This window comes from Thermobia domestica, chromosome 13 (assembly GCF_964235325.1).
Source record: "Thermobia domestica chromosome 13, izTheDome1.hap1.1, whole genome shotgun sequence".
NCBI classification, from domain to species: domain Eukaryota; kingdom Metazoa; phylum Arthropoda; class Insecta; order Zygentoma; family Lepismatidae; genus Thermobia; species Thermobia domestica.
The window spans coordinates 175262397-175278206 of record NC_137466.1 but is presented as its reverse complement, the minus strand read 5'-3'; the positions used below and the strand labels follow the sequence as shown (position 1 = coordinate 175278206).

Here is a 15810-nt window from a genome sequence, read left to right as displayed (position 1 = left end):
TTATGAATAAAAGAAATGAGTTACCCTGGTTCCTCTCTCAACAAAATTACTTCTGTAGTTAGCTAAACAAAGTTCATACAATCTCTGGGATTTCACCTGCTCTGACACTTTCGCGTCATCTAATCTCACTCTTTCTTCATCTCGAGAAGGAGCTATTGCAGCCCGCAGAGAATGCGAGAAAAGAAGAAAATATAAAGATCTGCTCAATAGATACATGTTCGTGCCCGTAGCCATTGAATCGAGCGGCATTTGGGGCCTCGAAGGGCTCAATTTCATCAAAGAAGTAGGCCAACGTATCAGCATAGCAGTTCAGCGAGGAAATGTGGCTTCCATTTTAGGTACATTACCTCCTGGAAAATTATTAGAAGAAGTTTTTCTTTTATAACTAACTATTCAAAATTTGCTGTTTATCTTGTATATCTTTAAAAGGTATAAATAGGTATAAAGGTCAAGATGTATATTTAATATATATTTGGGATAATTAAATTGAACACAGTTAAAAAAAAATTATATTTAAAAAAAAAAAGTTCACTGTAATTTCACTGTAATATTTTCCATTGTACAAGCTTCGCTTTTAGTAGACCTAAATCTGATTTAAATTACTCGCTAAACCAAGCAATACGTTTATTGTAAAAAAATATTAACGTGTAACAGCTTTGACAACTATCCACTTGGCTTCATCAGACACTACCATGAGATGAGACAATATCTGATGAAGGCAAATGGACAATTGGCAAAACTATTACACGCTAATAATTTTTACAATAAACTTTATTGTTTTGCTCAGGACTAGTTGTAATCGGATTTATGCGTTTCCATTCAGAAATAGAGATAATATTAGAAATGAAAAGACTTGAAGGAAGAAAGATTTGTCTGGGATAATTTTCACAAATATTTCAAATTCAGTGGACAGAACAGTATATTCCACCTTTGGTGTCTCATTATAATACGGAAAAACATTTAATTGCCGGATTAAAGAAAAAATCCTGAAAAAGTTTCAAGGAAAATAGGTCATTTGATTCGAAAGAAAAAGAACAAATCGGAACGTCCAACAACACTGATCTGAAAATGTAGAGATTCGACACTGAAACTCCATTATAACTATATAGAACGTTTGTTGAGACCGTTAAAATTCGAGGGAAAGGGAGACTTTCAAACGCTACCCGCAAGTTTCTTATTTTAAACATTTTGACACGATATAACAATAAAGAAGGAATTTACTGAAATTTTACTACCGTGTTAAACTAACATTTATTACATAAAATAACAGTTTATAGCTTTAATTTTGAAAATGAACTCTAAGTTTTAACAGAATGTCTGAAGCTCAGGATAGTGTTTCTCAACGGATTACAAGATATAAGCAATATTTTGTACAAAAAAAAAAAGTTTTTCATCTGTTTCTTGCTTTATTGTTTTTTATTATTTTTTTTTTCCTCGCTTGCCAGTTTGAAGTTAGGAAACAGTGAAAACATAATATCAAGATGTATAGCTTCCAGGTACTTGATATGACAGTTATCCAACCTAAACGACAGCTGTGATATAATAGGGTGCGTAACTTGTACTTGCTGGCAACTAATGCAATGTCAGTTTAAAAAAAAGATTGAAGAAACCCAGTCCTGAAAACAGTACTCCCAAGTATTGAATGTTGTAAACATACTTTAGGTTCCTTGTAGTGGATGCTATAACTAACGAAGTAGTATTTCAAAGTTATAAATAGCCTTATTTCATTTTCTCTACCAAAAGTCGGCTTTTTAGGCGGCAGGGAGGGGGCTCCATCCCCACAAAATACTAGGCCTTTTGCATCTCTAGTTGCCATAGTGTCAATGCTCGAGGAGATATTTGTGATATTGCTTTTAGTAGCCCACCCACACAAAATATTTCCAATGTTTCTGAACGACAATATTAGTTTTTCTGGAACAACAAAACACCTATATGGATGGACAAGTAAAGACATTACATGTATACCGGTGATACTTGTATTGGTACCATGGTAATTCTATCTCTGGATTTAACGTTACGTACTTTGCAAAACAAGATCGACCGAATCTACACACCACACTGATTAAATCTTAAGATTCAAACTTTAACACTGCCTATTTTCAACGCCAATGCTTGGGAATACGTTTGCTTAAATGAGGCTGGCGAGACGGGAGGGAAGGAGGAGATAGGCGAAGGATAGGATAATATCAATCTGTATTCCTGCTTGGATTTATCTATATAGGCCGATACAAAACACTCAGCTTCAATGCAAGTTTTAATATTGCTTGAATAAAATCAATTAATAAATTAAAATTTTCAAAAATACATAAAAAGTGAAAGAAAGAAACTATACTTGGTACAGCAACATGCAAGTCACAATTCAAATCACAATTCGAGTGAACAAAGTTATCATCCAGCTAACCATACTGAGAATTAATCATAACAAAATAAATATAGCTAAATTAAAAAAAAGACTAGCAGAACACTGCGAACTAATTAACATTACAAGCATAATTCTACATGAAAAGAAGAAAATATAGGCTCTTGAAGAACGCTAACCAAGGGTTAATACATAAATTTCATGCTTAACAGATATATGTAAAGCGTTGTTTATATCAGTTATCTTTACACACGGTACAGATAACTGTTACTGAAGTTACTGAGTAATTGAAACTGTTACTGAAGTTACTGAGTAATTGAAAATGATTCATTGTATTCTGATTTTATAAGTAATGTTCTCAAGTTTAAGATTCACGTCGCAAACACTCCGGAAAAGAAAAAAATCTAGTGGGAATTTCCTACTAATAGTAATATTTTTGTTTTCACTCATTGTAAAAAGTCGTAACAGAGAAAGATGTATTGACTGGACTTGAACTACAGGGTAGACCAAGATAACTGAACCCAAACTAAGTGATGAACATGAACTGTAAGACGATATTATACCAGTAGGTCAAAGACGAAACGCGCACTTCACATGCGTTTCTTTGTCTCGAAAGATATTGCTAGAAATGCTGACCGCTATATTTTAGGCACATATTGACCCGATAGATCACGTTCAGTGCGACTCGTTGTAACTCGTTCCGTTGGACATTGGCGATAGCATTGTTTATGTTCTGTTGCAGTATATCAATGGTTCGTGGATTGCTGTGGTACACTTCAAGTTGTCCCACAAATAAAAATCTCAACTGGATAGGTTACGGACCCGTGGGTAACAATGACAGGACTCATAGTGGTCTGGTCTCTTCTAAATAATTCAAAAGTGACCGAAAGCACACAAAAAAGTGACCAAAATCTCATCAAAAACTAACTTTAAACCTTGATGCCACACTTGGGCATAAATTGAATTTTACATTTTTTTCTTTTTTTCCCAAGCAATAGGGAATGCAGGATCATAGCTGAAATACGTGATGTTTTAACATGTTAAGATTAAATATCATTTTACTTAAGTTTGTCAGTTAATAAAATAATTGGATTACTTGTGTTTAGAGGTTCATTATTAATTACATACTTTGCACGGTTTTGTACTTCAATTTTTATCTGGATGGTGTAAGGTCAAATTTCTATATTTTCATTGCGTCCAATAATACAAAATTAAAGCGATTAATACATAGCATCTAGATTACCATTAACTGATGATAAAATTTTGTCTTGTACGATTGGTTTGTTGGACATTTTGTCTTGGTACCACATGATTGGTAAACATAGGTATGGCTTCTACCAACAATTCCGTATGCAATGAAATGTAAACTGTAAACAGGTAATGTTCTTTTCCTTTAACCCTTTTAAGATATGGCTTTTTTAGGTGTTTTTGTTGACTTTCAGTCAAGAAGGTACAGCATCATTCCTAACTATCGTAGGATTATGGTTCATACATCGTTTTGTTCAGAATAGAGTAGGCTTTCAGACAGTACCACTCTCACGTCCCTATCATGTATCTGAGGAGATTTGTTTTGAAGGGAAATCGGGATTTTTTTGGACAAAAAAGCCTTCTTCAAAGTTTGGGGCCCCTGTGTCTGCGCACAAACCTGATAAAAGATCTTGAAAAATACTACGTAGTGTACTAATTACTTGTGACAAATTAGAATTTCCTGTCTTCAATAGTAATGGCGGGAAAAATGTTGGGAGAGCATCAAAAAACGCCCAAAATTTCCCCAAAATTCACCCTACAAAATTTAAAAATTTCCTGACATCCCTAATCATCGTCGATTCATACGCCGTTCCCTTCAGAATAGAGTAAGCTTTCAGACAGTATCACTCACATGTCCCTCGGACGTCCCTAAGGAGGGAAAAGTTGAGGAAAATAGGGATTTTTTTTTTTGTGATTTTTTAAAATCCCATTTTGGGCCCTCTGGCGTGGCCCGGGATAAACATACAGATCTAGAAATCACTTGCAAAAATAGTACTTGTGGTACTAATTATTTGTGACAAATACCAATCTCCTATCTTCAATACTACGGGCGGGAAAAATATTTTCCCATGTAGGAAAAACGCGCAAAGCGCTCCAAATTACAGTAGTAACAAAAAGGATTAGCCTTTTACTTACATTATTTCTAATCATTATCCCCGCTCGCAATATAATGATAATGAATGCAGAGAATTGGAGCGATAATTTAGTCACTGGAATATGAACAAAGTAACTGTTTAATAAAGCTTTTTCGTTCGTATACACAATTTCACATAGTCACAATTATCCATACATGAAAGACGCAAATTGACACAATGTACTAGTTAAAATCACTAACGAACTTTACTGATAATAATAGGAATGTTTTTATGTATATTTAAGACTCTACACACGAAACTTGTCAACGAGATTAGCGAATCTGTAATAAAGATTGATTTTAAGCAAAGTGTGTGTGGGGGTGGGGTGGGGGAGGCTTGAATTGAAAGGGAAGGACGTGTATAGTTGTTGGTTTTAAACAGAAGCCAACAACGGAGCAATATGTAAAGGGATCTAGTATAAGTGAACTGTATCCTTAAGATATTTATTTAAAAAAAAAAAAAAAAAAAAAAAAAAAACTAGTGACTTATTAGGTTTTCAATATCTAATAGTGGAGTCGGAGCAATTAGAGCTAGAAAATACTGTTTTGCAAATTTCATTAACACAACTCGGCCTACTACTACAGAACTTAAAATACTACTAGACAATGATACAACGCTACTGGCCACTGCTAAGTAACCAATCAAGCTGTAGTAGAGCGCTCATCTATGGTGGGACAGTCACTGATTCCACTCCAAACCAAATGAGTTTGTGGTATTCAGTAATGTGCATGATTTCCTCAGGGTGAGGAAAAAAAAAAGCCCTAATAATCTCTCAGGCAAGATTACCGATCACACGATTCGAATCTTAGATTTCTTGTTTACGAAGAGGAAACATTTCACGTTTACCCTTGAACTGCTCGGTAAATGGAACGATCGAATGGCTTGAGCCCTAACCAGAAGGTGTAACTGATTTAAGTTCTTCAACTTTTTATTTCTAAATTGATTTAAAGCAATGAATAACAGAAGATCAGTAAGTTTCAAAATGTTAAAAGAAAAGAATACGAAGCTAAATGTTTAGCCTGACCACGATTCTACATTTAATCATACGAAATATCTGTACGACAGTCCCTTGAACAATGAAAAGCAGACTTTTCTCAACTCTCCGGAACAAAGAGGTAATGCCTTCTACAATACATATATACGGCATTTAATGAGCATTACTTGTCCCGTGATAGAAAGCTTTATTACATTCTACTCCAATGCACTCTGAATATGCCTAGGAGCAACTGGCAATTTTACTTTCAAGAACATACCTTACTTGTGTATGAGTTTTTATACTTCATAGCATAAGAATAATATGTGCACTTTACTCTACTCCTGCTTGGTTCATTAAGTCCTATTACAGGATTCTTCAAACAAAAGGCATTAATCCTAAACAAGAAATAATGTGTATATAAATTGTATGAAAAAAAGTGGAAAAAAATATAGGAATTATTTCAAGTATAGTCTATTATATAGAATTAAACAAACACAAGTGCATAGCAAAAATAGTGATGATGACATTCCCCATTGATAAAGCTGTGGATGAGGAAATCCACTAGTTCCCACAGGCACTCATCAACGAACTATGCATAACGCTTACACAACATGCTAAAATATTAAAGACAACAGTGTACGGAAGAGAAGTGTCAGTTTAACTTTCAGGACAGAAGTCAAGAGTTTTTTCTACAATACTGGACTCTACCCATAACTATTAAAATTTATTTTATACTTTAGCCCTCCTATCTTTCCTCTCTTGACATCTTACCTCGAATAAATGTCCATTTCTACAGCCAACTCCAAAGGGTATATAATATTCATGCAATTGCCTGTGGTATTACATCAGAGATATCCACTTTGTCCTTCATCCGTTTCACAGCTTCGAAAGTAGAGTCCACACAATTCTGTCGTTTTTCTCCCCTGGCCTGTTCAGGTTCCTTAGAACTGCAATTGTCAACATACTTTCCTACCACTCATCCATAAAAAATATATTTATCATCTGTGCAAATATATACACATACTCCTAAAGACATAACCACGATTTCCGATTTTTTTTTTTTTTTTTTTTTTTTTTAAAGCAATAGTATTTGTACTTGCTGATACCAAAGCGAGCTCAATGATGTACCTGCTTTCTTCTACTAAAAATATACAAACTCTGCACTTCCGTACACGACTTTTCAAAAACATAACTAACGAACATTAAAAAAGAAGTACCAGAAGAAAAGTTTAGAATTAATATTTAAATAGATATTTCTGTACATCATTTAGTTTGTGTTCATTACCAAGCAGGAGATCATTTATAATTTTACTTAAAAATTTGTCTCAACAAAGAAACACATTTCTTTCTTTTCATACGGAACAAGTTTGATATAGGAAGATAATACGAGGATAACTAGGAAGGTCTTGAGACATGCAGCTCTGGGTACATACGTATTTTTATTTCAACTATTTTCGAAGTATTCTCTCCGACATTTCACACAACGTCTCATCCTCTTAAACCAATCCTTTACCATTGATGCTACTGGGTTTCAAGCACTGCATCTAAGTGTTGTTTGTAGGCATCCACAGCATCTCCACGAGTGGAAAACCAAACATCCAAACAGATGATTAATACGAGTCTTTGGGTAAAACTAATAAATCCACGCTTCATCACCCGTCACCATGTCTGAAATCTTCCTAGCCGTTTCTTTGAAATTTCTGAAGCATGTCTGGACACCATTCCGCTCTTATCTGCTTTTGATTTTCAATCAAGCTGTGTAGAACCCACCAAAGCGTAACGTTTCTCAATACGCAAGTGCTTATGTAAGATGGTTGAAAAATTCGGCACACTAATCCCAAGGGCATATTCGATGTCACTCGCAGTGTGCCTCTGATCATGTCTCCACGGCATCAATGTTGTCCTCTTCATTGCGCCCCTCGTCTTCTAATGAGGTCCGGCCCAATTTAAATTCTGAAAACCAACAAAACACTATTGCACGCGAGGTAAACTCTTCCCAAAGGCTCGTATCAATCTTTCTAGCGGTTTATTTAAACCATATTTAAAGTCGTACAGAATCATGGTTCGTAAATTCTTCTTTCCAACTCCATGGCTAGGTGCAAATGGTGGCAAATGTGGCTCCTTTGCAACACCTTTCATCACGTCATATGCCTTGATCGTCGTGAGAATGGGCGAGTTAACTTACAAAGGACGGGTGCTTCTCATGCAAGCAAAATTTTATTCCTGCGGTATCCTGCTTGGTTGTATCTCAAAACTTTCCTAGTCACTCTCGTTCAGTAATATGATCAAAATAGCTATTGCGCCCTGACTGACAATCTAATCCATGTTGATCTGTTAAAGAAAATGCTATCTCTAAGATATAGACAGTCGGTGGACTCAACTAACTAAAAAGGGGAATGATCACCACTAACTGATGTCACAACTAATTGTGGCACGAACCCGTACGTGTTTCTCTGGGTATATCCGTATGACGTCGAGGGAATACTTGTAGTTGGCTTTTGATGGAAAACGAAAGGACGTCATTCGAATATTATACACACAAAAACTAAAACCTATAGACGTGTCTTTGATCGTGAATGTAATCTTCATAACACAGAAAGGAGAAAAAAGTGCAAAGAAAGAAAAGGGTGACACGTCACTAATAGTAGTCCATTTTTTTAATATTCTAAGACTGGCGGAATGCACTTAGAATGAAGTTCTTCCCAATCTTGTATGTCTTAATATGTGTCAGTATCAAACTATCTATGTACTTTATTTTCTACATGTCCTTATTGGGAACCCTAGTTTACAACCATTATACCACCAGGTGAAGTTCGAAGCTAAGCAAGTTATTTTTACTATGATCTAATGCATTGCTATGTTTTTACGTATGCTATGATCTAATGCTATGTTTTTACGTATGACCTAATGCTAGCTGCATGTAGCTCGAGTGCTTGAAAGGTAAACACAACTTTCAATAATGAATGCTACATATTCTTACATTAACTGACACTGCATGCTGCTGTACACTATACGTTACTTACAACTAAATTTAAGGCTTAAAATGGTAATTTGACAACAATGTTACTTTAAAATTTCAATTTTCTTGTTATACGAGAGGCAAAATTAGAAACTAATTGACAGCTTAAAACCACGCGGAAACTTGTGCTGAGAAGCTACGTCACGGAATCATTGAGGTCAACGAGAAAGGGGTCAATGTTAAGTTACAACTTGAGTTTCTGTAGAAAGAGACATTACGATGTTGCCACTTTGTAACACACATTCCGATTTTTCTACCGAGATTGAACTAGCGCACAGAAATAGTCACGACGTATTAACAAAGCAACACATGATCCTTCCAATGTCAATTTATTTATTTTGCTCCGAGTACACTACTTTGTAACAGTCGAGTATTTAAAGTAAATCATATGTAAAAGATGCCAAACATTTTGACCAATAATAACAATAATAAATCTCAAAAGCATTGAGTGCAAATGAAACTAGAAGATATCATATATCTAAGATAGTATTTAAAGACTATTTTTATATATAAAATCTTGTGTGTAATATTTCACTATTGTTTTTGTACGTGGTTTCACATTGAAATTTTTGATACTCGTAGTTGGATTTCTTTGCAGCAGATGGCTGTAGTAAGCAGTGCTGCAACGTGGTTTCATGGAGTAATCACTAAGTTACAAGGGGTAAAGACGCCATCTGCTTAACAGTATACACGTATATTACCATTCCTATGTATTATATTAAATCACTTGTGTATATTGACCAGTTCACTGTAAAATCAAAATGATCAGCCAATGCAGGCGAATTTCACTGTAATCTTCCATAACTCTCGAACGGCCTGAATGTTTTTAACTAAACTTGGTACACATACTACTTGCAGTCTGGAAAAAGAGTATTGAGGGGTAAAACACCTAGCACATCTTGGAGAGAAGACGAAGGGGAAGACATAAAAATGATCGAAAACGACCAATATTAGTGTCAAATCCATAGTTTTGGGGGTCCATGAGCTTATTGGTGACAGTTTGGATGTCCTTTAAGTCCAAATTTTGCCCCTCAGTGAGAGGAAGATCCCTTTACACACCAAGGAGTTGAGGAGGAACATATAAGAATGATCGAAAACGGCCATATTAGTCTCGAATCCATACTTTTCGAGATCCCTAAGTTGATTGCTGACAGGTTTGGCGCTCTTTAAATTCAAGGTCAGCTCCCACTTGGAAGACTTCCGTAGCACTCCTCAGGAGAAGGGAGAAGACCCAAAAATAACTGAAAATGACGACATTAGTGTCGAATCCATAGCCTTCTGGAACACTAACTTGAATAGTGATAGTTTTTGTGCCCTTTAAGTCCAAGGTCAACACCCAGTTGGGGTAAGACCCCCTAGCACTTCTAGGGAAAGACATAAAAATGATCGAGAAGACCAATATTAGTGTCGAATCCATAGTTTTCGGGGTCGCTTGAGTAAATAGTAACACTCCCGAAGCCATTTAAGTCCAAGTTTAGCTCTTATTCACACACTGGGGGGTTTGGGGTGAAATGCTGACGTGGAAAATTATCGAAAACGACCGATATTGGTGTCGAATCATTAGTTTTCAGCGTCGCTAAGTTAACTGGTAGCAGTCCTGATGCCGTTTAAGTCCAAGTTCGGCCCTCAGTGAGTGCAAGACCTCCTAAGCAATCCTAAGGGAGAGTGGAATTGGTAGACAAACTAAAAAGAACGACCGATATTGGTGTCGAATGTATAGTTTTCGCGGTTACTAAGTAGATTGGTGGCAGTTGCGATTACCTGTAAGTTCAAGTTCAGCCTCTAGTAGGGGTAAGATTCCCTGGCAAACGTAGGAAGAGTGAAAGGGATAAAATTATAGAAAATGATCCTGATATAAGTATAAAATCTATAGAGACTCGGGGTTGCTGAGATGAATAGCGACAGTCCAGATGTCTTTTAAATCCAAATTCAGCTCCGTTAGTACGCCTTGTTGGGGGACGGGGGTGGCATGAAAAAATAATCAAAGGCGATCGATATTAGCATAGAATCCATAGTTTTCGAGGTCCGTAAGTTGATTAATGACATTCCCTGTAGCATTTAAGTAAGTTTAACCCTCATTAGCACCCCTAAAGTGATGGAAAGAGGGTTAACATGTAAAAGTAATGGAAAATAACCGATATTATGTCGAATCTATAGTTCTCGATGTCTGAGATTAATTACACGCCCGATAGCATTAAACGGAAAGTTCAACCATCATCGTCATGAGAGTGAGAAGGGGTGAAAAATAAAATGTCTCTAATGACTGAAATTAGTGTCGAACCCATAGTTTGGATTCGCCAAACTTTTAGGTTAATATCGCGACGATATTTAATCCCAAGTTTAGGCATGAACGAGCACCTCAGCTGGATTGTGAATTTACAGAAGCGCCAATGGCATCGTTCGCACATCTATACATATATATGTATGCGCATGAATGTATATTCCAGCGTAACTTCGTAACGTCTGGAGTAATTTTCATCCAACTTGTTAGTCATATATGACTTTCAATCTGAAAAAAATACTGTGAGAGTAAGACACTTAAGGGGTGAAAGCTGGAAGGAATGACAAAAACATACAACGACCGATATAGTGTGTAATTCATAGTTTTCATTGTCACTATAATGAATAGTGACGCTTCCAATTGCGTTTAGGTCTAAGTTCGTCCCCATCGTCAGATGATTGGTCGAGGGGGGGGGGGGGTGAAAAATAAAGTATCAAACATGACTGAAATTTGTGTCAAATTTATAGTTTTACGGGTCAGGAAAACATCTGACCCCTTTAAAAAGACTTTTGGAAGATAAATAGGACCCAATTCGAGCTGAGTTTTTTAATTATATCAATTTGCTTAAAGGCGTATTTTGTACGGGTTTAGTCTTTGAATATTTATGTCCGAGGTACAATGTTTTATGTATGTTAACTTTCATTGACAGAAATATTCTAAAGAGAAGGGTATTCAAATACTTCTCATAAAGCTGTTCTCCCGTAGTGAAGAACGGGCATTTCAACTAGTAATTTATTACGGAAAGGATAAGTATTCGTATCTAAATAATACTTTATAAATCTCTCCATTCCCACACAAGATTATCTTATTCGGCTTCTGATAGTTCTGCACATATTAATGAAGTGAAACGACTCTACTGCTGGAAACGTCAATATACAAAATTTCAAAAACAATTTATATATATGAAGGTGACTATGTTTGTAACTTCGGAACTCAAACCACCCGACCTTTCTCTTTCAAATTTTTAACATGGATGAGGTTCGGGAATTCAGCCAATTTGGCACACACGACAAAAAATACAGTAGTTGATTTTTGCATTACGTTCGTATCTATTTGATGTCATAAGAGGAAAATCATCCAGGTAGAGCACCAAGTTACTGAATACGTGATGGAACTACCGTAAACTTTCCTACATATTTTTAATTTAACTAAATCAACATGTATTACAATGGGAAATACGCAAATTCCCGTTGTAGCCTCTCAGCAATTCTCATTTGGTTCTTCACACTATAAGACAGACCGCCTTTTATCAGAGAAATATTGGCTATGTACACTCATGTCCAAAATTATTGTCGCATGTCTATAAATACGTTGTTGTAGGAATATAATTTGATAACGAATTCGCCCGGTATTTCTTATAATGTTTGTATATGTATAATCGGCTAAAGACATGTATGTGGCAAACATTTTGGTTTACTCATTCTAATTTTCGTATTTATAAATTTTTCTATGAAATTTACCACAAATATACATTTCCCGATTATACACATAGTATCAGTATTAAAAGTACCCTCCAAAATTATTATCAAATTATATTCTTACAAGAGGGCAGTTATAGATACGCGACGATCATTTTGGACATAAGTGTACATGAATATTTGTAAAATGAAGCTACAGTTCCTTAATGTTTGTACACGAGATTCCGTAATCCGAACTGTAAATATATTCTTTGATTCCAGTTGTCATTTTCTGTTTTTCATATACTTTTGAACCCCAGGGGAAACTGGGTTACTTTTGGTGAAGTACGTTTTGCGAAGTCTGTTAGATGTAACATCCATCATGTAACAGATTTTACACGTACAATACATGTAACAGGTTTTACTAAAATGACTTCACTAATTGTCTTCTCTGCAATTTTAGCACTAAAGTATGTAGTTTTGTCGAACTAAATAAATGAACAAAAGCTCAAACATTCACCTCTCTTTGAAAAGCCCTATATTATTAGTTCCAGTCAGAATTAAACGAACGTGGATTTTATTTGACAAATTAAGATCGTAATACAGAGCCAAAGTATGGCCTTTTAAAGCATGGTGAGTGGCCAATATTTTCTGAACAAGACTATACTTCATGACCGATTTTGTCCGAAAAATGAGGTGATTCCAATACACAAAATGGACATGACGATGAACAGTGTCGAATGCAAAAATGAAATTTAACGTCCCACAAATATGATCTTAGGATTAAAAAGATGGATAATTAATAGAAGTGAATTATGAAATACCTGGCGGAATGAAAATGTGGGAGAAAACGGGAGAACCGACAGAACTCACAACACGATGTTGTCTACAACCAATTCACATGACCTAGAATCGAATCAAGAACCCTTGTACGAAAAGTGAGTTCTCTACTACTGAACAACAGTATTCTTCTAGTGTTGAGTGTGTACCATAACATCTCCTCCACCACACTGGCGATTTCCAGCCTAGAGACATTACTAGTTCTTACTCTTTTTCCATTAAATGGTGCAATCCACTCGAACATCCGAATATCTCCTCCTCCTGACTTTGGCCCTAAAACCTCTATGTACAAAATAAGTAGTCATTACTGACTTACTGATCAACGCATAGGTCAAACTGCTTAAGGTAAAAACTTGAAATTTGTCGGTTCGTTCCAGAAACACCCTGTTTATCAGTCTCGAGACTGATCACATTTTTGGACTTGAGATCAGTATTCAATTTCTTTAATGCATATAGATGGTTTTTTTTTTTTTTTTTTTTTTTTTTTTTTTTTTTTTTTTTTTTTTTTTACAATTAATATGGAGTTTCAGTTTCACTCTTTGTATTTCATGCTTATGACTTACTTCAGAACTTTCAGGACTCTACTCAACAGAACTGCCTGTTCTAGGTTCAAATTTTAATACTGGTTTTAGTTTTTCAATTTTTGAAAGAACGAAAACGGCACTAATGTTACTGCGAACAACTCTCCAGAAAACCACGTAAAATAATAACGATTTCGACAATTTTACACTACAACAGACGACATATTATTTATACTTTGATATATACAAAAGAAAAAAAAATCTAGACAATTTTAACCCAATGTTGACCATAAATATAGTGTAATACAAAGTTGCTGAAAGGTTTACGTAACTTACTACAAGCAAATTATTAACTGGAACAACACCTACAACGAGTTAAAAAAAAGGGGAAGCGGGGGAGAGGCAATTCCAAAAACCACAAGAATGCCAAGAACATTTTCTTACCTTTCCTTTGGTGTCTGTGGCACTTCCTCTTCCTTTAATTTCTGATTTTCAGATGCCACACTTTCATCAGTCTGTGAACTGTCCGGGATCAGCGGGCTTGCACAGGGCTGGAAAATGCAATGAAGAACAGAGATATTACAATTACTTGAATGAACTGAAAGAGAAATGCTGTATGATATGTTTGTGTATGAAAAATCTCAATCGTCGAAGGACTAAAAATAGTTCCACACGTTAGCTACTACGTTACACAAATTTCAAAAATTCTGGTGCTTTCGTAACTACAACGAACAAATTCTTGAGTACAAAATTACTTTACATCAAGATTATTAACGCAAATACAGTTTATTTCTAAGTGAACTTTATTTGGCTGATTATTACTCCGTGAAATAACGCGGGAATTCGAGTAGATCGCCTAAACTTTCAGCAGCACCTATTCACTGTTAAATGAAATTTTTAGTTCAAGTTTTTCATTACATCCTGTAAGCTAAAGAAGGTTGAAGACGATTAAAAAAAAAAAAAAAAAAAAAAAAAAAAAAAAAAAAAAAAAATTAAGAAGTCTAAAAGGAAACTGGAAAATTCTAATATAAAACAAGACGCGAGATTATTCATTACATCATCTATATATATATATAATGTTTTTGAGTCGGGGAATGTTACGATATAATTTTCATGTCTATTACAATTATTTTAGGAAAGTAGGGGATATTTGAATTCAAAATTTACTTTCGGAGCTGATACAAGATACAAAATAAGATCTCTTGAATGACTGACGAATTATAACAGAGATACTATTTTGTACTAATGTACCAGATGCATCACAACTGAATGCGAATCTTCGGATTAAGGGAAAACAAAGGAGCACTCGAATTCTTTCTTCTAGCAATCCTCTTAGTGCGAATTTTGCTTTGCTCGTTTCTGTTTTCTTTCTGAATCCAAACTGCTCATCTGCTACTACTTCTACATTAGATTCTAATCTTTTAGAGATTATTTTTATCAAGATTTTTGGAACATGCGTAAGCAAGCTTATTCTTCTGTGATTCTCGCATTCTCAACACCTACTGTTTTCGGTATTGCCACTATCTTGCTGGTCTGGAAATCTGTGAGCACCTGGCCTTCTTCACAAATGATGTTAATTTATATACCGTCCTGAATTTCCCGTCTCAAAGATTTCTGCTAATATCTCATCTACAGCTTCAATCATGGGTCTACCTTTATTTTTCAGTGCATTGTTTTTTGGTCTCCGTGGTTCGAAGTTTATCTTAAACTTCTTATTAGCCACATCTATTCTTCCTGCGTTTATATCCTTTTCTATTTATTCATACTATCTTATCCACTATCCTTAGCAAGTCTGCATTTACGAACGATATGATTCCTTATTCTTTTATACTGCGTCTTAGCCTCACTGTTGTTTATATTCTCTAATTTCCTTCTCTTACCCATTAAGACCAGAATTTCCTTGTGATTCACTCTTTCCTTTCTATCTTTTCTTCATAAACTAGTACTTCCTTTGAGGTAGTAAGCAGTCCAGTTTTTATGAATGACTATTCTATGTTAATTTCTTCTTTCATTGCTTCTTGTGTTATCTACTGTCTTTTTAATGTAACTTTTTTATTTTTTTAATTTTATTTATTTATTAGCTTGCCTGTATCCAGTCTTCCATTTTTCTTCTTTTTCCCCTAACTTCTTAAGTTTCAACTCAATCTTCATCATGACTAAGTTGTTACTGTCCACATCCGCTCCTGGGTAACTTCCATAGTTCTTAATTTGATTTCTGAACCTTTTCTTATCGCGTATATAATCTACTTGGAACC

At 35.3% G+C, this 15810-nt stretch overlaps 1 protein-coding gene across 4 annotated transcripts in view; it reads right to left on the bottom strand.

The window, feature by feature from the left end:
* Positions 1-15810, bottom strand: part of LOC145668774 (uncharacterized) — a 121424-nt gene that overhangs the window by 15989 nt on the left and 89625 nt on the right. For 2 of the 4 annotated variants that reach the window (XM_081736934.1, XM_081736935.1), the window contains exon 18: positions 14000-14106. In XM_081736934.1, the coding sequence (XP_081593060.1) occupies positions 14000-14106 (107 nt within the window). Of the gene's footprint in view, positions 1-5774; positions 5893-6268; positions 6445-13999; positions 14107-15810 lie in introns of those variants that run through there. The other 2 variants (XM_081736936.1, XM_081736937.1) reach the window with 2 other exon arrangements.